The sequence below is a fragment of the Liolophura sinensis genome, chromosome 6 (assembly GCF_032854445.1).
Source record: "Liolophura sinensis isolate JHLJ2023 chromosome 6, CUHK_Ljap_v2, whole genome shotgun sequence".
NCBI classification, from domain to species: domain Eukaryota; kingdom Metazoa; phylum Mollusca; class Polyplacophora; order Chitonida; family Chitonidae; genus Liolophura; species Liolophura sinensis.
This window is the reverse complement of record NC_088300.1, coordinates 41343180-41368695: the sequence shown is the minus strand read 5'-3', so window position 1 is coordinate 41368695 and position 25516 is coordinate 41343180. Positions and strand designations below refer to the sequence as shown.

General features: G+C 41.3%; 1 protein-coding gene across 3 annotated transcripts; it reads right to left on the bottom strand.

Moving 5' to 3' along the window:
• LOC135468402 (voltage-gated hydrogen channel 1-like) lies at positions 1–20075 on the bottom strand. Of its 3 annotated transcripts, none has more exons than XM_064746647.1 (9): positions 19490–20075; positions 10623–10756; positions 9012–9136; positions 7305–7504; positions 7005–7058; positions 5781–5919; positions 3269–3384; positions 2911–2983; positions 1–489 (listed from the first exon to the last, which is right to left on the bottom strand). In XM_064746647.1, exons 1-9 carry the CDS (start codon positions 19538–19540, stop codon positions 353–355), a joined length of 1029 nt encoding a protein of 342 aa, XP_064602717.1. In that variant the 5' UTR covers positions 19541–20075; the 3' UTR covers positions 1–352. The 3 variants fall into 3 exon arrangements, with proteins under 3 accessions (XP_064602717.1, XP_064602715.1, XP_064602716.1); XM_064746645.1 differs by lacking the exon at positions 19490–20075 and adding an exon at positions 10938–11767; XM_064746646.1 differs by lacking the exon at positions 19490–20075 and adding an exon at positions 10950–11766.
• Between the last annotated feature and the right edge of the window lie 5441 nt (positions 20076–25516).

The following is a 25516-nucleotide window of genomic DNA, read 5'->3' as shown; positions in this document are numbered from 1 at the left end:
TACCGGCCTTCATCACGCTTTTTATTTTTTATACAAAATTTATAAATTTTCTCAAGCAGTTCTAAAGCTTCTTTTAGCTTCTTTACACAAAACTTTCTGATGAAGCGTTTATATCTTTATGGTTTAATGCACAATTTCTGATAGTATTGTTTACAAAGCACCAATTTGGAAGAAGACAAACATCAACCTTTAGCCCTCATTCATTGCTCCGTTTTTCCTTCAGGTTTAGCCAGGGATGTCCCAGTGTCTTTCGAACACCTTATTCTGAGGAAAACAACATTTGAGACATTGGGAAAATAGGATAAAAACATGAAATTGAGACATCTTGGTCTATGCCTGGTTATTTCTGTACTCAGAGGTGGGTGACTGAAGAAATCGTGTCATATGTGTGATCAGCTTGGCTTTTGTTACCATCAGCTGGGCCATCCACCCTGATCTTCACGTCATCAGATTGCACGCCTGGTGATTTTGAAGTTGGTTCTGTTGTTTCTGTTAAAGAGAAACGTATGTGCAAGGTGACATACTTTTATGTATTCAGATGAGCACAAAAAAAGAGTAACAATACATTCTCTTAAATGACGGAAGGTGTTTACTGATTGGTATCTTGAATAACTTGCATTCTCATTGTTCCTTGAGAGTGTACACAAATGTGACTTTTGCGCGGTTCGCAGCGAGTTTAAATCCAGCATTAAATCGACCTATAGTCAGTTAAGAAGGCATGTCGGTATGATATCGCCCGTCAAGGCTCTCGGCATGTATAACAAGAATTACAACACCAGTGAGTGAAGCCGCCACTGATATCGCCTGTCAAGGTTGTATACATGTACAACCAGTTTTACAACAGGGGTGAGTGAAGCGTCCACTGAAATCGGCTGTCAAGGTTGTCTACATGTACAACCAGTTTTACAACACGGGTGAGTGAAGCGTCCACTGAAATCGGCTGTCAAGGTTGTCTACATGTACAACCAGTTTTACAACACGGGTGAGTGAAGCGTCCACTGAAATCGGCTGTCAAGGTTGTCTACATGTAAAACAAGATTTAAACAATGATTGAGGGCTAGCTGAGTCAGTGAAGCGTCCTGTGATAAAGGTGCACAACCAGGACAACAAGTCAAGTCAGTGAAGGGTTATTATGATATAGACTCTCAAAGTTGTCCAGGCTTAAACCGGGACTACCCGTCAGTGAAGCGTATCGTGATCACGACTCTCAAGACTGTCGAGGTTTAAACCCGAATTAACCGTAAGTAAAGCGTGCCATGATCCAGAATATCAAGGTTGTCCAGGTGTAAATCCGGACTGGCCGTAAGTAGAGCGTGTCATAATCCAGACTACCAAGACTGTCGAGGTGTAAACCCGAATTAACCGTAAGTAAAGCGTGCCATGATCCAGAATATCAAGGTTGTCCAGGTGTAAATCCGGACTGGCCGTAAGTAGAGCGTGTCATAATCCAGACTACCAAGACTGTCGAGGTTTAAACCCGAATTAACCGTAAGTAAAGCGTGCCATGATCCAGAATATCAAGGTTGTCCAGGTGTAAATCCGGACTGGCCGTAAGTAGAGCGTGTCATAATCCAGACTACCAAGACTGTCGAGGTGTAAACCCGAATTAACCGTAAGTAAAGCGTGCCATGATCCAGAATATCAAGGTTGTCCAGGTGTAAATCCGGACTGGCCGTAAGTAGAGCGTGTCATAATCCAGACTACCAAGACTGTCGAGGTTTAAACCCGAATTAACCGTAAGTAAAGCGTGCCATGATCCAGAATATCAAGGTTGTCCAGGTGTAAATCCGGACTGGCCGTCAGTAGAGCGTGTCATAATCCAGACTACCAAGACTGTCGAGGTGTAAACCCGGACTATCCGTCAGTAAAACGTGCCATGATCCAGATTCTCAAAACTGTTGAGGTGTAAACCCGGACTATCCGTCAGTAAAACGTGCCATGATCCAGATTCTCAAGACTGTCGATGTGTAAACCCGGACTATCCGTCAGTAAAACGTGCCATGATCCAGATTCTCAAGACTGTCGAGGTGTAAACCCGGACTATCCGTCAATAGAACGTGCCATGATTCAGATTCTCATGCTTGTTAAAGAGTAAACCCGGACCACACGTCAGTAGAGCGTGCCGTGATTGAGACTCTCATGATTGTCAAGGAGTAAACCCGGACTATCCGTCAGTAGAGCGTGTCATCATCCAGACACTCAAAATTGTCGAGGTGTAAATCCGGACTACCCGTCAGTAGAGCGTGTCATGATCTCATGATTGTTGAGGTGTAAACCCGGAGTATCCTTCAGTAGAGCATGTCATGATCCAGACTCTCATGCTTAGCGGGGTGTAAACCCTGTCTATCCGTCAGTACAGCGTGTCATGATCCAGACTCTCATGCTTGTCAAGGTGTAAACCTGGACTACTTGTCAGTAAAGTGTGTCATGATCCAGACTCTCAAGGCGTCGAAGTGTAAACACAGACTACCCGTCAGTAGAGCGTGCCATGATCCAGACTGTCATGCTTGTCAAAGAGTAAACCCGGTATACCCGTCAGTAGAGCGTGTCCTGATCCAGACTCTCAAGATTGTGAGGGTGTAAACCTGGACTACCCGTCAGTAACGCATGTCGTGATTCAAACCCTCGCGGTTGTGGAGATGTAAACCCGGACTACCCGTCATGTCAGCAAGGCGTGCCAGGCCATCGCGTATTGTCCATTGTCATTGTCCATTAACATACAAAAACCAGACCCCAAGATTCTCTAATTTATTTTTGGACTGGCAAGGTTGTGGTTCTATAAACGCAGTAATGTGACATAATAAAATCTAATAAACTTACTGATGTCATAAGAATCAATTAATACCTTGGGAAACTGAACTCCAAAACGAAAAAGGACAATATTACAAATAGCAATCATCAAACACTCACTTTGATGCAGAGATATTTCTTCAGTGTCTACTCCATTCTTTCTGCAAATAAGTATCAATCTCTCCACGTGATTCTAAAACAGATGTTGAGAACACAAGATCAGAAATATTGTTCACCAGATGAATAGGTGCACGGATCAAGTCAATCATTCCAGCAATCAGCTAGCCACACTGCTGTCGTCATTACATGTTTGACGTTCATGTCATTATGGTAACTTCTGGAACTTCATGACTGAAAACTTAATCGAATGGATGTCAGTCTCGACAAAATTGCTTTGAACGTTCCATGTGTAAAGAATAGTCCCCGCATACTCGCGAAAGAAGGTCGCTAACACTAAAGACAAAATTTGTACACTAACCCTGGATTCCTGGAGCTCTTGGATGACTTGATCCATCTGGTCTTCAACCTGCTTCTTGGATTTGTAGACGAGGAGCAGCTTGTAGTGCTCATGGTCGCGAGTGGCGATCACCAAACCTGAATTAATGGTCACAATCAACCATAAGTTCGAATCTTAACAAGATAAATATAAGAACTGAAATGGTTCGTTGTTCAAAAAGCGTATTAGGACTTAAGACTGGTATGAACTTAAGCCCATTTACTTTGCATTAGTATGATACTTGTATTAAGATGTAAGCCTGATTTAACTTTAATACACTTTTGAACAACTGACCTGCACACTGATATTCTAAAGTTTGAGAGATGTCAGATACCTGCTAATGTGCTAAACTCTTATCTATGGGGGCTTCCGTGGCCGAGGGGGCTTAGCACGCCACTGCAGCGCAATGACCTCTCACCAATGTGAGTTCAAGTCCAGCTCATGCTGGCTTTCTCTTCGGCCGTACGTGTGAAGGTCTGCCAGCAGCCTGCGGATGCTCGTGGGCTTCCTCCGGGCTCTCACCAGTTTCCTTCCACCTTAATGGTGGCCGCAGTCGTATAAGTAAAATATTTCTGAGTACGGCGTAAAACACCAATCAAACAAATAAATGAATTTTATCTATGTCTTTGTCCCCTGCTATCTAACGATAAAATCGAGGAAAGTGTATTTTAAAACATGTCACCTTGTCAATGGTAGAATGTCCAGCATTTTTATATTACGAGCTACCATAAATGAATATAATTTAACGACAGAAGCGCTATTACCATTGAACGGAAATTTGAGACCGTGAGGTCATTGAATAGGTATACTTATATAACACGTGAAAACTAATCAATGGCCCGTAACATACGGCTGTATTAATAGACGTATTGTCACTCTCTTTGTGTTTTTGTTTTATTAAGCATGATAAAGTGCAGCAGGATTTTGTGGAGTAATATGAAAAGAGATCTCAGTGCGTGTATCCCTAATGGAAATCCCGAGATCTGCGTCAAAATTCTCCTAGTCCAAGGGGAGATAACTAAGGCTGCATTTTGGCAAACCTAGAATTTCGAAAAATTCGTTGTTATATCCCTTACCACTAAATGGATCTCGCTAAACATTAACATTATTGTAATCTGTCCACATTAAGCAACCAGTCAATAGTCACAGTCAAATATTTCTGGCTGTGCAATATTTATTACCACATGTATTATTAATTCTGGCCATTTTCCCGTCACCATGCCTATAGACCCATGAAAAGTAATCGACATCCAGCTCCAATATTTTTATGATCTCCAACAAGATTTCACGTTTAAGTAGTTGTCTATTGTATCAGACTACACCGTGTATGACAAAATTCTTAAAAAGCAAACGAACATTCTACCATTGTGTTCATCAATTCCACACTGTTACTATGTATCTAAATGACTGCCAAGAGCGAAAAGCAGTGCAAGTCGAGGCCACCAGGAACATTACATGCGGGTTACGGTTACTATTATGTATAGTGTTAAACAAACAAACAAACAATAAATAAATAATTAGATAAATTAATAAATCAATCAATAAATGAGCTTGCATATGGTTATGCTTAAACCGGCCACTTGGCATTTGGCGCCAACATAAATCACAATAAGCAAAATACTTGCAAATTATGCTGGTATTACACTTTGCGACACCATTCACCGACGATGTGTTTGTACACGCTACTGTAGCGAAAAAAAAAGGACTTGAATGTTTATTTCGAATGCAACAAGTTGACGTCTGCAGGTAAAATCTAGTCTTTCTGTGAAGTCGATCGTATTGATCGTGTAACGGTTAAACCAAGGTCATACGTGCACGTGTGTGATACGGATCAACGTAAAGCTTACCGGGCTAATCTTTCGCTTAATCTTACCGGTAAAATTTCGATACAGTAGCGTTTATAAACGTTATTCGTTTTTTTTTATTCTGACTGTTCACCCCGATGCTAACTGACTTGTATGTTATGAGCACGTAGGCCTATAGCTGTGCTTAGCGCGCTAGCGCAGCGTGATGACCCAGCACTCTCTCACCAATGCGGTCGCTGTGAGTTCAAGTCCAGCTCATGGTGGCTTCCTCTCCGGCCATACGTGGGAAGGTCTGCCAGCAACCTGCGAATTATCGTGGGTTTCCCCCGGACTCTGCCCGGTTTCCACCCACCATAATGCTGGCCGCCGTCGTATAAGTGAAATATTCTTGAGAACGGCGTAGAACACCAATCAAATAAATAAATATATCTGTGCTGAAATGCAGGTGCATACTCAAGGCCCTCCATTTCCCCCCACTCGTAAACCTGAGCCTGAAATGTTCATGAGTACGCCTTTACAAGCTAATTACACAAACGAGACATGCCCTCGGAACTGTACCTCGTAGATACGCACGACACCTACCGCTCAAAATACAAGGTACACTGGAAAATTGATCCCGTACAATGCTGAGAAAATTAGCGAATGAATGTCTAACAAGGTATGCGTATGGCATAGTACTAGATACTTACTGTTGACGACACGAATTATTCTCCATGGCAACAAGATATTAACAATAGCGCTGCTGAGGAGCGGTGGCTCATTCGTCACTCCGTCCAGGAGAACAAGGTCAGCGATGAGGGAGGCGATGACAACGAAGCCGTCAAATACCTGGAAACAGTTCAAAACAACATCGATTACAAACGTCAGTAATCGGGGAACCATTAAAAGCTGTACAACAATAAAGTCATTCAGTTAACGGATTAAGCCAGCACTGGCCCATAAAGAGTCATGCTATTACCTATGTATCAATATTAAACCTCGTTAATGGCCGGTATAAAAGCTGTCCAGTATATTTATTTATCTGATTGGTGTTTTACAAGAATATTTCACTCATACGACGGCGGCCAACATTATGGTGGGAGGAAATCGGGCAGAGCCCGGGGGAAAGCCACGGACATTCGCAAACCTTCCCACGTGTAAAGGTACCAATATCAAAGAGTAAAGATGGGATGATATGGCTTGTTTAACTCAAATAAGCGATAGACCTTAAACAAGATCAAACAAAGAAACACATAGACGCTGGAATAAGTTCAATGCATATATTTGAACCAAATAGACAAATAATACAACTAACAAATAATTACAAAAATATATAATATCTTATTAATGACAGCGTCCAAATCCGGACCAATATCCCGGCTTCCAAAGGCAAGTCGGTCCACGTAAAGAATCCACAGTTAAGAGAAATCCCCCAGTCGAAAGATGATGGTTGGTCAACAACAACCTGTGAAGGTGTAACTTCTCAGGGCGGACGGGTTGACACTCGCGTTCATGATCGCACGAAGAGACAATGAGCGATAAAAGCTCCAAAATAACGTCTCAAAAATTAGCAAGTGGCGAAACACAAGCTAACAAAGTGCTCTTTATAGAAAATGGAGTACAAATGACGAGTGTCGAATGGTGTGATAGCCGATATCTCCAAACCCAGCAAAATCCTTCACAGTGGATGACAGTAAATATTACTGCTCTCAAGTGAGTACTTGACTTGAGTAAATGACTGCTCTTCACTGCAAACTAACACAAGCTATATAGAAATCTCATTTGTACAATGATTACACCAAACGCACTTAGCACTGTAGGTGTCTGTGCTCGTTTTCTACAACTGGAGAAACAATAGGCATTTGAGAGACGTAGCAGTGGCATATCTGACAAAAGGTCATTAGTTGTGGGCGAAGTGTATCAGAAAGACTTACCTCAAGTTTGCTATGGAAGAATTTTTTTCCGAAGCAGAAAATTTTAATGAGGGTCTGAAACAAATAAATCACACAAGAATAAAGTGTAAGTGTTTGAGTAAGATTGTATAGTGCGAAAGTTCTAACAACACAGATCTACCCCAAACTGAAAAAGTCCCACGTACTTGAAATAACATTTTAAAAATAGCAGTGCTAAATTGTTTTCTCCACGTAGTATTCTGTAGACCAATAAATAGCTTGGGAATACATAAAATGTGTACAAGGCATGGCTAATGACAATTTCTTTCCAATTCTACTGACCTCTAATGTAAGCAGGCACAAGATGGCGACACTAACGTAATGGCAGTAGTGAGCTATAACGGCGTAGGTTGAATGGGACCCGTGGTCCGCGCCATCCCCCCCGGAGGCCGCACGTCTGTGCCTCTCGGGGGCCGTGTGGTTCTTAACACTCTCTTTGTCACCCTCCATACCTACCAACCCGTACTTGTCAACAATGTCATCTGAAACCAAAAGCCGTGAAAATGAAATACAGAGGAATTCTTGTCTGAAAAATATCGTGTGTTTCTCAGAAAGGGGCTGAGGCCAAAAATTATTTATTTGGTGTTTTATTTCCTGTACAAGATTATTTCACTTATACGACGACAGTCCGGTATTTATAATTAACGAACATTTCAGGAACGTGAATCCTTTGAGCCTTTGCAATCATATTTGAGTTTGTAACTTACGTGTAGCATGATAAGGTATGTTAAAACTCATTTTATTTACTCCTGTATCAACGTAATGTTTCGGCCTGCTGCCCAAGGCACCAAAGAAATATTTAAAAATATATTTTTTGATCAAGATTAAATTTAAAACTAAAACACACGGCAACTGCTGCCGCCATCAGGTAAAACTGAGGTCTTTTAATCTGATGGTGGCAACATTTGCGGCCGAAAGCTCATAAATACGTACAATGTTGTACAAATAGTCCTGTGTGTTTTGGTTTTCGCTAAACCTCTCCATAGTAGAAAATTACATTTAAAATTTAAAATTCACATCTTTCCGTGTATCTATTTACATGACTACCCAATCCAAATGATCACAACAAACGGCTGAAAACAGATATTAGGACCTGCGCTGTAAGAAGACAGACTTCCGGTTTGAATGTCTTACACCTTCCGATAATACATGTACTTACGTCTAATAGCAGTATTATCGAGAATCAGTTCCACCATAAACATGATACAGTCGATGATAACAACGATAACTGCCGGTACTTACGTCTAACAGCAGTATTATCGAGAATCAGTTCCACCATAAACATGATACAGTCGATGATAACAACGATAACTGCCGGTACTTACGTCTAACAGCAGTGTTATCGAGAATCAGTTCCACCATAAACATGATACAGTCGATGATAACAACGATAACTGCCGGTACTTACGTCTAATAGCAGTATTATCGAGAATCAATTCCACCATAAACATGATACAGTCGATGATAACAACGATAACTGCCGGTACTTACGTCTAACAGCAGTGTTATCGAGAATCAATTCCACCATAAACATGATACAGTCGATGATAACAACGATAACTGCCGGTACTTACGTCTAACAGCAGTATTATCGAGAATCAGTTCCACCATAAACATGATACAGTCGATGATAACAACGATAACTGCCGGTACTTACGTCTAACAGCAGTGTTATCGAGAATCAGTTCCACCATAAACATGATACAGTCGATGATAACAACGATAACTGCCGGTACTTACGTCTAACAGTAGTGTTATGGAGAATCAGTTCCACCATAAACATGATACAGTCGATGATAACAACGATAACTGCCGGTACTTACGTCTAACAGCAGTATTATCGAGAATCAGTTCCACCATAAACATGATACAGTCGATGATAACAACGATAACTGCCGGTACTTACGTCTAACAGTAGTGTTATGGAGAATCAGTTCCACCATAAACATGATACAGTCGATGATAACAACGATAACTGCCGGTACTTACGTCTAACAGCAGTGTTATCGAGAATCAATTCCACCATGACCATGATACAATCGATGATACAGAGCGCCACGATGGTACGGAGGACGTGTTTGCTGTGGAGAATATTCCTACCCTTCTCCCGGCACCTGTGATAATGAGAAGCTAATCAAGTGACTTGATTCATACTAAGCGGAAATAGTGTAAGTATAGAAACTTAATGTTCAGTAATCTTGACTTATTCTTATATCTAGAAGGTGTTCAAAAATGTAATTAATTCATAGGTGTTTTACGCCGTACTTGGGAATATTTCACTTGTATGACGGTGGCCAGCAAAAGAAAACACACGACCGTCCACATACGACCGTAGGGGAAGGTAGCATGAGTTGGATTTGAATTCATACACCCCCTCTTCAAGGTGTCGTAGTAATACAGTGCTAGACTGAATAGTTATGGGGATTGTGGTAAGATGACCAATGTTTATCCCGTTCAGATATTGAGAACTGTTGCAAAAGTCATTAATACAGAAACATTGTATACGAATGGAAAACTTCACGATTGTATAAAAACTACACAGTCTTCCAGGTGCTCGTTGTAAATATTTACGCATAGGCATCAGAAAGGAACACATGTACAGGTACAAGTATAGCGCCTTACGCAGGAGACTTGTCTGGAACCGCCAATGCCATCTCGTCTGAGCACAGCAGACGAATGTAGTGGAGTCGCCAGCCGTTTACAATACACTTTTGTCTCTACTGCAGTCCGTAATATTAGGCCAGTCCACCATTCAGCTGATCACTTAACACGCTACTGTCACTCTAGCACTGTATTGTGACATCAGGTATACACTCTGCCTGTAGCCAGTTTTCTTTCTGTATATTAATGCCTTAACATGTTGTATACCATTCGAGGAATTCCAATTAATCTACTCTTACTAATTATGAAAGAGTCACGGAGAAAGTCAATAATACGGAATTCGACGGCGTTATAAACATGAGTCTTTATTAAGCTTTATCCGCTGTTAATCCTGTTAATCCCGGTAAACACATTTTTGGTTTGGCAAAGATCCACTAATTTCTGTCCGCTAGAATTGACACTTTATAGAAAGCTGGTGGCCGAGACATGCTTAATTATAAAGAATGTAGCAACCTCTACACTTTTAAACCATGAAATTACAACCTACATACAAACTCTTAAGTCTACCATGCACTAACTCCCTGAAACACGTACTCATGTTTCACTTATATGACTTGTTTGTTTTATTTATTTAATTGTTGTTTTACGCCGTATTTTACTTATACGACGGCGGCCAGCGTTATGGTAGGGGTCTGGTTTGTGGGTGGAGTTCACCGAAGTCTCCAGAGTAAACCTCCAGCTTTTGGAGTACCTGACAACCCCATTGACTCAAAGTCGAAGCTGAAGCCATGGGAAAAGAAATTCAGTCCTGTTGTACTCGAACTCATTGCTCACGGGATTGTCGGTCACTGAAAGACTAACGCATTTGTTGACTGAGACAGCTACTTTCCCGTACTTCCGACTTGACCTCTGGACTTGACCTAGCTGTATGTATTGGCTGAACGCGCTGAAAGTTAAAGGGAGGTAACCGCATTATTCATGTCACCATCCCATACTTACGACGAACACTGGTTAGCTTTTTCCTCAGGAACCTCTTCAGTGGCTTCATCCTCGAGATGCTCCTCAATCTGATACGCGTAACGCTCACTTTCCTTATTGGTCAGGCTCCTCTTCCATCGTCTTCTTATTTTCCGCTGAAACCAGCAAAAAAAAACCCGTGAATAGGTCCCATGTATGACCCAGAATGACAGGTCGAACATTTTGAACAGAATTCTTAGTTATGAAGGTGGAATATGAACGCGTCGATTAGAGAGTCAAAGTGAGCGACACACGGACCTACAAAGGAAATGAAATAGTGATCCGCTCGAAATGTACTTGGTGTATTACTCTGTTTGTCAGTAGATTCATCAACTCGTGCATGAAGCCTCGTCCGGTGGATGGGGAAGATCTGGCTCCTGGGGGGCGGCTCATGTTTAGTGACTGCCCAACGACGTATGACAGGTACAGGTACAAGAACAGGTACCAACACAGGTGCAGGTACAAGCAAAGATACAGGTACAAGCACAAATAGGCCTACACGTACAGATACAAGCACAGGTACAGGTACAGGTACAAGCACACGTACGGGTACAAACACAGGAACAGGTACAAACACAGGAACAGGTACAAACACAGGAACAGGTACAAGCACAGATACAGATACAAGCACAGATACAGGTACAAGCAAAGATACAGGTATAAACACAGGTACAGGTACAAACACAGGTACAGGTACAAGCACAGGTACGGGTAAAAACACAGGTACAGGTACAAGCACAGGAACAGGTACAAACACAGGTACGGGTAAAAACACAGGTACAGGTACAAGCACAGGTACAGGTACAAACACAGGAACAGGTACAAACACAGGAACAGGTACAAAAACAGGAACAGGTACAAGGACAGATACAGGTACAAGCACAGATACAAACACAGGTACAGGTACAAGCACAGCTACAGGTACAAGCACAGATACAAACACAGGTACAGGTACAAGCAAAGATACAGGTACAAGCACAAATGGGCCTACAGGTAGAGGTTCAAGCACAGGTACAGATACAAGTACAGGCACAGGTACGGTACAAGCACAGATACAGATACAAACACAGATACCGGTACAGATACAAATACAGATACTGGCACAGATATAGGTACAAGCACAGGTACGGGTGCAAACACAGGTACAGGTACAAGCATAGGTACATGTACAAGCACAGACACAGGTACGGGCACAGGTACAGATAAACAGATAGGAACAGCTACAAATACAGGAACAGGTACAAGCACAGGTAATGGTACAAACGAAGATACAGGTAGGAGCACAGGAACAGGTGCAAGCAGAGGTACAGGTACAAACACAGCTACAGGTACAAGCTTATGTATAAACACAGGTACAGGTGCAAACACAGGTACAGGTACAAACACAGTTACAGGTACAAACACAGGTACAGGTAAAACCTCAGGTACAGCTATTGGTACAGATACAGGCACAGGTAAAAACACAGCTACAAACGCAGGTGAAGGCACAGGTGCAAGCTCAGGTGCAGGTAGAGGTACAAGCACCGGTACAGGCACCGGCGCGGGCTCGACGATCACTTCACCGAGGAAAACCAATGGATCATATTACTCCTACTGAGATGTGTCCCGAAGCTTGTGGCAAGTGCAGATATCTTGCCGCTGTAATCCGATTTCTTAATAAGGATTGTCTCCAACGCCGATGGTTGGTAGTACAGAACGTGTAAGAAAAGTCAGTAAATCCTACTAAGAGCCACTGCAGAAGACCAGTCAGGCTTCACGTGACCTACGGTAAATCACCTAAAATTTCGTCGCCTAAAATTGCATTTTGGAGGCGAACAAATGTTACAAAATATTACTTTGCGGCTGAAACTTACACTGTGTTTTTATTACGATATCATTTTTACCGTCCCAATAAATCTCAAAACACCTATCTATGATTTCAGAATCAGGCCAAAGGCGTGGGTGACTCATGGGGGAAATTTTAGGTCATTTACCGTATATTGTCGACTCTGTAGGCACGTTACTGAAGACGGGTTATCCGATAAGGTCAGCCACGCTGCAGACGGGAGCTTTTTTAACCACATTTTGACGGAGGGTATGTTCCCGATACCAGTATTGTAGTGACACATTTGAAGTTTTTATTTTTAAAAAAATCTCACACTGATGTTCCTGTATTCATGTATATACACTTATGTATTATATTTACTTATAGTACCGTGGTGGAATATTACTGCAATTTCAGGAGACTGTCAGATGCAACTAACTTGAACCAGGATGCAAGCGGCTTTGTACGGACAGATAGCAGTCAACCGTGACGATTTGAGGCTGTGAGACAACAAAAACGGTATTGTTAATACTAAATGACCTCTACTTAAGGATTTGCCCCCTACTAACGTTTCTCTAGTATATAAAGATGAAATAATGGTCATAATAACGCCGCTGTATTCGCACACAGGTGAGAAATGAGGTGTTAATCTATTATCCTTAAATTGGGTATCGGTAACCTGTGCAATATCTAACATTAGAGCCTATAATCACATCACACTTCAATCGGGTGTCACCTATCATAAATGATATTGTGACAGACAATCTTTCTAAGTCATTATTAAAACTAGAGTTCTTGTTGATAAATTGCGCTTTATTTATTTATTTATTTATTTCACTGGTGTTTTACGTACTGGAGAATATTTCACTCATACGACGGCGGGAGGAAACCGGGCAGATCCCTGGGGAAACCCACGATCAACAACGCATTACTGACATGCGCACATATACTGATGAAGTTTTCAAAGTTTGGTAAATAACTGTAAGAGTTTATGCATGTTTATCTGTGGTACAGCAACAAAGCCTTGAAGTACTATCGTATATAGACCTCCTATGTCGTACAAGAGTGAGGCGGTAACTTATTGTCATACACGTGAGGCAAACAGTGAGGGAAGGGGTTAAGTTCAAGTGACCCGTCTATCGGAGGTCAGAGGTCAGAGTTCAGATTAAACTCCACATTCAACAACTCGTGGTAAACACCGAACATGTTATGTTTCACATCAGTCAAATGGTCAACATGTCGAGGTCAGAGAAGTTCATGCTTCCTTTAGAACTGCGCCAAAACCTGTTGATACTGGGCGCGACAACAAGAACAGTAAGCAATACATTATGTCGTCCTGTACTTACAGAGCACGTGACACGCCAGTGACACCACTGTCCGAAAATACGGAAATCAATAGATCCGAAAATAGATCAAGAGGTCATGGCCACATTTAACCATTATGAAAGATATTTAGGGCGGGACATTAAAAGTAAGAAAGATTTCCCTGGCTCAAAACACAAAAAATGGGTCGGGAAGTGTGATCGTTCCTGTTTCTAATTGGCGACACGGATGTGGTTGCCACATGTATATATACTTTATTATCTGAATGGTTTCGTGATAGGGAGTAAACAGCGCTAGCTCTACATCCCCAACCTTGTGATTGTGCTTGTCATGTCCTGTGCGAATGGGCCTTTTCGTTTCTCTTTCGTTTCTAAGACTTCTAAATGTTTTTCATCCAACAGATTAAAACATAACTAACTAAAAATCGTTCTTGTGGTAATATTTCATTTAACAGCGGTTGCTTTGCGAGATTCTTTGCAAGAAATCCCAGAGACAATGGTTTAAACATATTGAGTTCATACTGTATGGATCGCTTTATCATCAAGTTTGCTTACAGTATAGTTCACTAAAACGATGGACCTATTCACGTGATCCCATTTCCAGGCTTGATTCTCCATTTTCTATTCACCAATTGATCGCCCTGAAAGAGGAGCCAGTTTTCGGACGAATGTATAGACTTTGCTCATGCTCGGCAAAGGTTCTACAAAGTCCAGTCTGTATTTGATTTATCTGACAGTAATGCTGGCGATGCTGTCATTACATTCTGAAGGCCATGGATGTTTGTCATAAAATATAATTCTTTATTAAATCTACATTATATTTCATAAACCTTGGGTGTTTTCGAGTTTTTGCGAATTCAAAGTTTAGTTTTTTAACTGATTTTTAACCTGTCTAATTTTTTTAAAATTTGGATGTGTTCATCATAATGTTAAAAACAATTCACTGCCTGGTGTTTTAAGCAGGTTCTCGCCACATCATGGCTGAAATATCGCCGATGTGGCGTTAAGCCATAATCATTTATTATTTGGATGAATATTATGACGGAGTATTGAAAACGATAGCTACATATTAATGTTGCGGTAACAAGAATACACAAATATACATATAAATAGTGTGCACAGGTGATGACTTCTTACAGGGTGTAATAATTCTAGACAAATGACGATAGCTGTATGCTAGTGCAGAGGTAACAAAAGTACACAGGGTATATACAGTGTGCACAGGTGTTCATCGATGGGCAGGTGATGACTGCAAACAGGGTGAAAACACAGGTATATATAGTGTGAACAGGTGAACGTTGATGGAAAGGTGATAACTACATTTATGGTATAATAATTGTAGATAAATCACACTAGCTGTTTACTATATCATATATAGCGGCAACAGGGATACAAAGGCACACACAGTGTGCACAGACGATCATTGATAGAAAGGTGATGATTGCATACAGGGTATAACAATTGTAGACAAATCACGATGGGAGAGGTAATAACAATATGGAGGTATACATAGTGTGTACAGGGATTCAGTGATAGGCAGATAATAATTGCACAGAGTGCATTATAACTGTGACTACATGACTACATGTGTTAACTATATGTACCGGTATGATGGTGATAACAGTGGTATGAGCATGTATTACGGGTGCGGGTACACATTGGCATTGGGGTGATAGCTGCACAAATATATAGGTAACGTACTGCAAAATAAAATAACTGTGCAGATTGCAGATAAATACACGGGGAAAATTCCACAACAGGTCATAACTCACTGGAGGGATTAATCACACACGTAAAAGCTTAACATGTCTCCGCGCGCGATATACAACCTATTTACACTTATCTCAGTGGAACGCGATATAATTGGCCTAACAATGAGTACCTCAGTGAAGTCATTTGAGACAATTTCCAATATCCTACAATACCATTGCCAGCTCGAGTTTCACCAAAGGATCCATACCTTCAATAACTCATGCATTATGATGATATGTAATCAGGCGTGATGTTCACAGCGGATTTATTGGTGCCAGAGCATTTCCGATAAAAGTGACTTTCTATTGCCATCACAAAGCTTCACTGCGGTGGTTGGAATGAATGTCCAATGTTTTTCAGAATCACATAAAGCCTAAATTGACAAATCAGTCTATTATTGATACAGGCTATCCTTCAATTTGACCTTTTACGTCAACGTTCCCGAGTATTTCTATTCTATATTTCAAAAATCCAAAAATGTAGATATTGCAGATATTGAATATACCCAAGGTCAAATGAAAACTACAAATCTACGGAAACAATACTTGAAAGACAAGTGAAAATTGCCAAACTTGACAAATCCTGTTTATTGATGAGAATCGTCAGAGTCCCATCATAGAGGTATAAAAAAATGTGAAGAAATTGCCGGAAGTAGTTTCACCCAGGTACAACGTGTCAGTGCGCTTAACAAAATAGACCGTGTGTTATGGTCAAATATTAGCTTACTTTCGTGATGTTTTCTTCATCGTTTTGTTGGGATTTATACGTTATGAGTATGTATTGAATAAAAACTTTAATTATGTATGGAGTCGTTCTTTCATTTATTATTCATTTAGTTTCGTGTCACGAAAGGTTATCGAATGCATTTGCGCTATTTTGAGGATCGTAACAGTAAATGTCATACCAGTCGGTACCTTGATTGCCTGTGATACAGTATGTAGCAAAAGATTTACACCATGTAAGGTAGACTACGTCCATGTATTTAACAGCTCCTAATAATATTTAGGCTTACCTTACGGCAATCGGGCGCTTTGTTAGTCACCAAAATGGTGAAAATGAGGAATGTGGAAGATACTAGACGGCAGGTGTGCCATTTGACCTTGACCCCAGTGCTACAGATAAGAGGCGTGCAGGCATAAAATCAGAAGGTATCTGTTAAATTTTCGAATGAGGTTTTAATTACGTTTGCTAGATGTGATCAACATTTGGATATAATCCTGAAAAGATCGAAAAAAGGTTGACAGATTGTACATGCATTTTATGTGTCCTTGCCATATTTGTACTGTTGAGATACAACTATACAATGTAAGGACGAAAACGTATTGTACTACGAAATGTTGCCTTGATCTGTTGCCACATACGGCAGTGGAACAAATAATAAAGAGTCATCCTCACACTCACCGCACAAATAGAAATGGTAACGACTTAGATGCAAACAAAATTCTGGAAAATGTCTACAATCTTACAGTTTACCATAATATGACGTTCTGGTGCATTGTATTCTCTTAAAAGTCATGTCATAATGAGGTGGGGCCACGTCCTTCATTACAGATAGAATAACTGATAGGCACTTTGTGGGTGGAGAAGACCAATGAACTGTACTAGATGACAACTGGTCATATGTTACAAGAAAAATAAAAATAGAAGAAGTGCAATAGGCCCATTTCACAGCCCTTGGGCTCTAGTTTAATTGTTTATTTTGTTTCACAAGACAACGTCTTTCAGATGAAGATCGGACAAGATAGTCTTTTCATCGTCCAAACTACCTCAATATAAAGACGAGACACTACCATTACCATATCACAGATGAAGGTGTAGCTCATCCACGTCTAGCATGGAAAACATATCAATTTTACACATCTATCCTTAAATGAGCTAACTCTGAGTGTTAACATCGGAATTATAACATTCGTTACATGAGCACGACGTACTCAAGAATATTTCTGTTATACCACAGCGGCCAGGGTCACAATATGTGTATTTTTTTTCTTTGCCTTTCTGAAATGTTACAGTGTTCTGTGATGTTTTGAGAGAGTAGAGCAGCCTGCCAGTCCACAGTTGTACTGTACTGTAACTTGCTAGTATGTTTATTTATCTTGCACATCCGGATGTCAACCAGTGCGGGCACTGTTAACACTACAGCTCTTACTTAACGCTCTCCGATATTGGTTAACAAAGTGTGTAATGTGACTATTGTATCAATTGTGTGACGTATACATTAACAATTCTGTACTTAAACAGAACACTGTATACACGTCACGTGCTCGTCGTTAAATATAATCTCGGGGCTATTTACCTCGTCGCCATAATGTATCGAAGGATGCTTATTAAAGAAGATTCATCAATTAAAATGTCAAAGAAAACAAAACATAAATAATTAACAAGACAGAGCCGAGCAGGTCACCATCAGATACCATCTACTGTACATACTTTATTCCGTGGTTTCTGTTTTGGGGAAGTAGCCATATCTATTATGTTGATTTCCTGTAGAGTTTTGTTAAGGAGGGAGAAAACCGACCGCGAACTAGTAATTCCTGTTTTCACACACTCGGGTGTCTAGAGTTTGCATAACCCACAGGAGGAGATAGGTGAGACACAGGCACCCTGGGGAAATGGGCATTGTGTCCGAGTGAAAAGCTCTGGGGCAATGTCATTTCTGTAGTAAATATTATCGAATGCCTACACTTGTAGAAAGTCTAAAATTATGTCACAGGGCGTGTGATTGCTGCACATGGAACAATGATAAAGAGGTTTGACCTTGAGCCAATTAAAAGAGCTACAAGTGGAACGACGAGAGACTGATTTTTTCAACAACCGATAATTGCAATCCGCGAGCTCCGTGAGCGCACATATTGGAGACATGGGTAAGTGATTTACAGAAGACACGCTGAAACCATGACAATTAGCTGCGAAGAATATTGCGTTGTAAGAAAACCCTTACGAAACAAATTAAACAAGTTTGCTTTGAAATGAAAGTGATTTATTTCCCCAAAACAAAACAACAGGTGAAATTCCTCCCTCACTGATTCCAGATACTCGCATACACAAGTTCAGCAGTCGATTAGAACAATATGTCTCCTCGTTATATATATCAGAACACAAAACAACTGTCGGCACAAGTCCATGTCACAGAGAAAACAGACACCGTTGATTATAAAATCATCATGATGCCAACGATTAGCCTCTCTTTCGTCAAGCGGTCAGAAGTGTTCTAGTTCAGGCCATTAACCGCTGACCAAAAACCTGCTCTTATCTCGGATGCGGCCTTACATCTGGGTGTGTTTTAAGTTGCTTGGTGAGGCGGGATGTTTCCCCAGCCTTTATCCACTTACATCTATTTCTTTCAGAGAAGTCACATCAGTCTCTCCAAAGCAAGTTGTTGATGTGACACTGGAAAAACAGAGGACAGGATCATGATAAAGAATACCCTAAGGCGTCTTAATCATGGTTGTTGCAAAACATCTAGTATCTGTCTGATAAAGTTATACCGGATAGCGATTACCAGCCCCCCCAGCTGAAAATGGTTTCGATATGCTCCCGAACTTTTACCGTCACCGCGTGGGCGAAAACTGATATGTTCTGTTTCACTCCCCCCCCCCCCCCCCCACCCCCGCACAATCAACAGGGTTGTAAACCCCGGTAACATAATGGCGCGAATAAGAGGAAATCATTGCCTATGAGTAACCAATGCTCTCGGCTCATAAAGAAAAAAAAACAGACTTTAAAATTTGCTTTGACTGGGTTCCGACCTCATTAAGCTGACAAAAATTGACGACGTCACCGTGGGGTATAGAGGGTTAGGGCTGAGGATCGAGGTATCTTCAATCTAGATACGACAAAGCCCGCTGTATTAAGTCTCTGGCTGTGCTGACCGTAGAGATTTTAGCCACTAATTCCTACATTAGGATAACAATAACACTATTGTCTGAATCGATTATAACAGCCTACAACACGAGAAAGCCATTTCTTACCGTTAAACTCTCCTCTGTTTTCAGTGCTCCATTTTTGTTTTTGTCCTCCATGATAACAACTCGGCGCTCAACTTCGTCCGGCTGATTTAACTTGTGCTCTGCTGAACATGCCACGCAGGGATCGCAGTGAGTGATCCAGGCGACACAACTACTTCCGTCAACCTAATGGTTAATCACAGCTACAATAGAGAAACCGTTCAGACGTGGCCAGGGGCAGGGTTAGGCCGGCTGTAACGCTTGTTATGAGTGAGTTTAAAGTCTTTGGCAGTATATACCACGATAAAGACTGTAGTCCATAATTATGCAGGCTTTTGTCTGTTGCAGTGGGAATTACCGTACAGTTTTACTCACGTAGATCTCTGTGTGAGACCAGAAAAAAGCCTTTTCAGGTAGTTTACCCAAGCAGAACGCAGTCCCTAAGGCGGAGGGGCAACATATCAGGATGACTGTTTCCAACATATGACTGGAAATCTTTTGAATTTTTAACACAGCATCTCTATCTTAGGTGTTTAGCTCATGCATCGAGGGACCTTGTACACCAGGTGCACGGTGTAATGGACCGACGAAAACTGGAGACGGTGCTGGCCTCTATTCATAGGCCTCATCCGGCAATTGTCCACGTGTCAATATAAACACATACAGGTCACACATGTATGTCACAGCTCTATGTTTACAATTCTATGCACGTACGTGTACATATAATGTCAGACGAAACAGTACTTCGGAAGCGCTGAGCAATTAACCCAACCAAAAACAAAATCTGTAAGAAAAAAGGGTGAAGGAATCGGCTAGGCCTTATCCACACTAAAATGTCCACCAATATCTGCTGTCTGAAAGTCGCCGTTAGACAGCAAATGTCTTTAGACTGTCGGACAAGAGTAACACCATCTAAATAATTTAAGTTGTTTATATTAACGTATACTCGAATGGCATAATCAGTTCTACGGACCGTTCGTTACATAATTAACAAACTTCAACTTGGAGTCATGGTATACTCATACTTTAAAATTGAAAAAAAAAAAAAACATTTGGGCACACTTCCATACTTAGCAGTATACGATATATTATTTAAGAAATTGAAATTTTTATTAAAAATGAATGCATTCCAAAAACATCGTGGTAAATACAGGTTATGTACTGAACGTGGTAGGTCACGCAAGAGAAAGTCGGCAATTGGCAAAGTTGTTTTCCTATACATATTTGGTGATAGTTGCGCGCTTTCGAATAGGGAAAGGTCGAGAACTGGGGGCAATTTTCTTACCTATGATTTATCCCCTTTAACTTTAACATTGACACAGCTTATGTATATTGACGCAGGAGAGGAGAGAACCGTGGGAAATGGTTCATAACATGCAGCGAGAGTGATCTAGTATGACTACTTTCATGGTCCCACATTATTCAGCCTGGGGTGAAAAGACGAGGGCCCACACAAAATGCCTCCACACACTATTATTCGCCACAGTTGTGGCTTCTATTCACAGCCAGATACCAGTAATGCGATTCAATTCTTCCAAACCAAAACCTTTACATCCCTCAGATTTCACTTTTTTGACTTGGTAAGTCAGTGAGTAATCTTTTGTGACTGATCAAAGCTAATCCACCCTGTAGGAATAGATTAGATGTAAACATACACATTATCTGTGTTTTCCTCGGAATTCTCCGCAGTGCGACGAGCGAATTGGGTGGAGTTATAATCATAGATTACGCAAACACCTTGTCCCCAACAACCATTGCATTCAGAATTTGCTTCTTTGCACTTCTCTAATCTCTTTTAGCATAGGACTATGCTCCCTATGTACAACAAATGCGTGTGACAATTAACACGGAATGTTCCATGTTCTCATCAGTGATAATCGCTCTTCAGTTGAGTGACATCTTATTCTAAGAAGAAAAGGGCCTTGTTTTGCAACTGTTGTTTTCCGAATTTCACGCATTGATGAACTCCAGAACTTTTAAGTTTGTTAATTACGGAAATTATTTTCTGGCTTAATTTAAACAGGAAAATAGATTCATTTTAGCACGGCAAAAATGTCACCAATTCAGATACATTAATTTATCTCCATAGGCACAAAACAAGCAGTTTGACTCAGGAGTCTCTCCCCCCACCCACCTCCAATGCAGTCGCTTTTCAAATCCAGCTTATGCCAGCTTTCTCTCCGGCCGCACGTTTTATGTGTTGAGGAATGTCAGGGACAAATCACTGACGTGTGGCATGTTACGAACGAACCCACGTATTACGTTCAAGCTTGCACGTCATATTGGTGAAAAACAAGTGGTCTTCAACGAACGTAAGAAGGCGCAAAAAATCACTCAAACACATTATTATCTTCAGAGTACCACGAACAATCCCAACTCAATCCAAACTATCGATAAGGTTTGAACTGCAACACCATCAACTAGACTCTCGGTCTAGTGCTTAACATACATTTTGATCCATCCGACCTGTACTAATGTCTGTTTGTTGTGGCTGTAGTAGGGTCACGTGGGCTGTTTTCTTTATGTCAGTTTATAGCAGTACAACGCTATTAACATTGTATTGACAATTAACATGCACGAGTACACAGAATGAACGTGAGTGCATCATTCAGTACTTGCTGTGATGCATGTAAATAGAGGTTAGCGTGCTATATCTTCTTGAGGAACAGAGGGTGAACAAGAAACTGGCTCTTTTACGCATCCCAGTTTGGACCCAGGTCGAAAACGTCAACGTAACAATGTCACGATCTGTAAATTGATCTATGCCATTCCAGGAATGCGCGAACACCAGTCAATACCGAAAGGCGAACGTGGAATGGATTTTAAATGCCACACTCAAAAAAGAAGTATTTGAAGAGTTTCCTTGCGACATTAAGTACCGATAAAGACGTTTACCCAAGTGTCACCACAAGAATGCGTGTCTTCTACAACACGCTTGTACAACGGACAGCACGGGTGCTAAATTATTCTTTAGAGCACTTTTTTAACTTCTGTACACGAACCACGACCACTCAAGGTATTAATTTAAAGTCTTTGAAGTGCTGACATAAACGTTGCCTGTTAATATTTAGCACAATGATACACGGAGCAGAAGTATTACTTGAACTGTTTACTATGCAGAGCCCTCGTTATCATATACAACACAGAAACACTATTTAGAAATTTATTCTGAGAACATTTTGCCCAATACTTATTATTGTGTTCAACATATTAACACAGACTGTAAATAAATTGTTTGGACCGCTTGCCAAATGCTTACCTTTCAATACAACAAAAACTCAAAGGGCAATCTATTTCACAAAAACACTTTTCTGTTTGAATCCAAGTCAGTTTGAGATATTTATCCACATATTAGGTTTAATGACTTCAAAAAACTGATTACTATGTTGACTTTTATGGTGAAGCACGATGGCGATGGAATGGTACAGTTTTTGAATATGGTGTATCGAGGGCAGGAGATCGGAGGGTATATTGTATTCAACTGAGTCTAACAGCGATGTTGTTGTACAGTATACAGTATACAGTATACTGACACCAGGCCAGCCGCCCCCACTTCCTTGTGGTAACGTATCATTCATTGATGAGCGCCACTTGAGGCAGGAACAAGTTCCATTTTAAAGTCTTTGTTATGATCCCACCCGGGTTTGATCCCAAGTTTCCAGACTTCGAGGCGTACGCCATAGCCATTATCGTTCGTTCGCAACTCTGTTATAACATTATAATGGTATGGTCTATTCGTTGACCTCCTTGAGCAAACCTAGAGTAAATGTCCACGTACCGGACATCAAAACTTCTATGTACTGGTATGTGCGTAGTTGAAAACCATGTCTGGACGGACTTTTGGTCTCCCCGTGTACTGGGTCGACCTCGTACCCGTTTCGTGAGCTAAAGGCGCAATTATCTTCATCTGTAAGTTGATCTACTTTTGTATAATGGTAGCATTATTGAAATCAAACAGAAAAAAGCAAGGAAAGTAAGGCGTACGTATAGCGCGGCATTGTGCAGGATTAAAGCGGTAGCTTAAGCAGATAGAAGTACAAAAAGTTCATCAATAAATCAATTAGCGGTAAAACCATGTCACCACTATGGGCACACTTTTGTGTACTGTAAAAAATCAAATAAGTTTTGGGGGGGATATCTATACCGGATAAGGATATTGTTTCTTATTGATTTCTTCTCGTGCAAAAGTGTTTTCTAGGTCATGCTGATGCAGTGCTCTTTTCCACTCCAATCAATTGGCCCATTGCCAGCTGAACGCCATTCTTTAAATAGTCTCATGTTAAAGTTTATTTGCTATGAAGAGAATTTAAATGAAAGTAATAAAAATACAAATTTCAATTAGAAATGACAACAAGAAAACGAGCAAGTTTTCCGTTAACAATTTTCACCTCTCATTTTCTGAACTTAATGCGATACCATTCTTCTACATCTGCTGTTTTATAGACTTGAAAACCCCACTTTTTACATTGGAAACAAGTTTCTTATACCCACACGCACAACGCCCCGACATTGTGATCACATAAGAAAGTGAGGTAAACATCTGAAGAATGCAGACATCCATTCACATAGTGATCACGTATGAGAGTCAGATACATGGAGATTACATGAGAGATTCAGGTTCATGGACACATCCACATTGTATGGGCATGGTGATTACATGAGCGAATCAGGTACACATCCACAATGCTCAGACATGATGATCACGTGGGGGAGTCAGGTACACATCCACAATGTGCAGACATGGTGATCACGTGAGAGAGTCAGGTACACATGTACACTGTTCGGACACGGTGTTCACGTGGGAGAGTCAGGTACACATCCACAATGTACAGATATGGTGATCACGTCAGGTACACTGCGATGACAGGGTGATCACGTGGGAGAGTCAAGTACACATCTACCCTGTGCGGACACGGTGATCACGTGGGAGAGTCAGGTACACATCCACAATGTACAGACATGGTGATCACGTGGGGAGTCAGGTACACACTAACAATGTGCAGACATGTTGATCACGTGGGGAAGTCGGGAGCACAATCACAATGTGCGCACATGGAGATCACGTGGGGAGTCAGGTACACATCCACAATGTGCGGAGAGGGTGATCTCGTGGGCGAATCAGGTACACATCAACAACGTGCAGACACGGTGATCAGATGCAGACATGGATACTCATGTACACATCCACAAAGTGCCGGCATGGTGATCACTTGGGTGAGTCAGACACATATCCACAATATGCACACATGGTGATCACATGGGGGAGTCAGGTATACATCCACAATGTGCGCACATGGCGATCACGTGGGGAGTTAGGTACACATCCCACAACGTGAAGACATGGTGATCACATGAAGGGATCAGGAACACATCCATAATGTGCAAACACAGACACCATGTATGAGAGCCAGATACACATAGTGTGAAAATGGTGATTACATGAGAGATTCAGGTACATGGACACATCCCCAATGTGTGGACATGGTGATGGCATGGGGGAATCAGTTACACATCCACAAAGTACGGACACGGTGATCACACAAGGGGATCAGGTATATATCCCTCAATGTGTGGACACGGTGATCACATGAGGTAGTCAGGAACACATCCACAATGTGCGGGCATAGTGATCACGTGGGAGAGTCAGGTACAGATCCACAATTGTGCAGACATGGTGATCACATGGAGGAGTCAGGTACACATCAACAATGTGCGCACATGGTGATCACGTGGGAGAGTCAGGTACAGATCCACAATGTGCGGATATGGTGATTGCACGAGAGTCGGGTACACATCCACAAGGAGTGGTCATGGTGATCACGTGCCGGATCACATGAGGGAATCAGATACACATCCACAATGTGCGGTCATGGTGATCACATGAGAGAGTCAGGTAAACATCTACAAAATGCGGACTTCCATTCACATAAAGATTACATATGAGAGTCAGATACACATAGTGTGAAAATGGTGATCACATGAGAGATTCAGGTACATGAACACATCCACAATGTGTGGACACGACGAGCACACAAGGGAATCAGGTACACA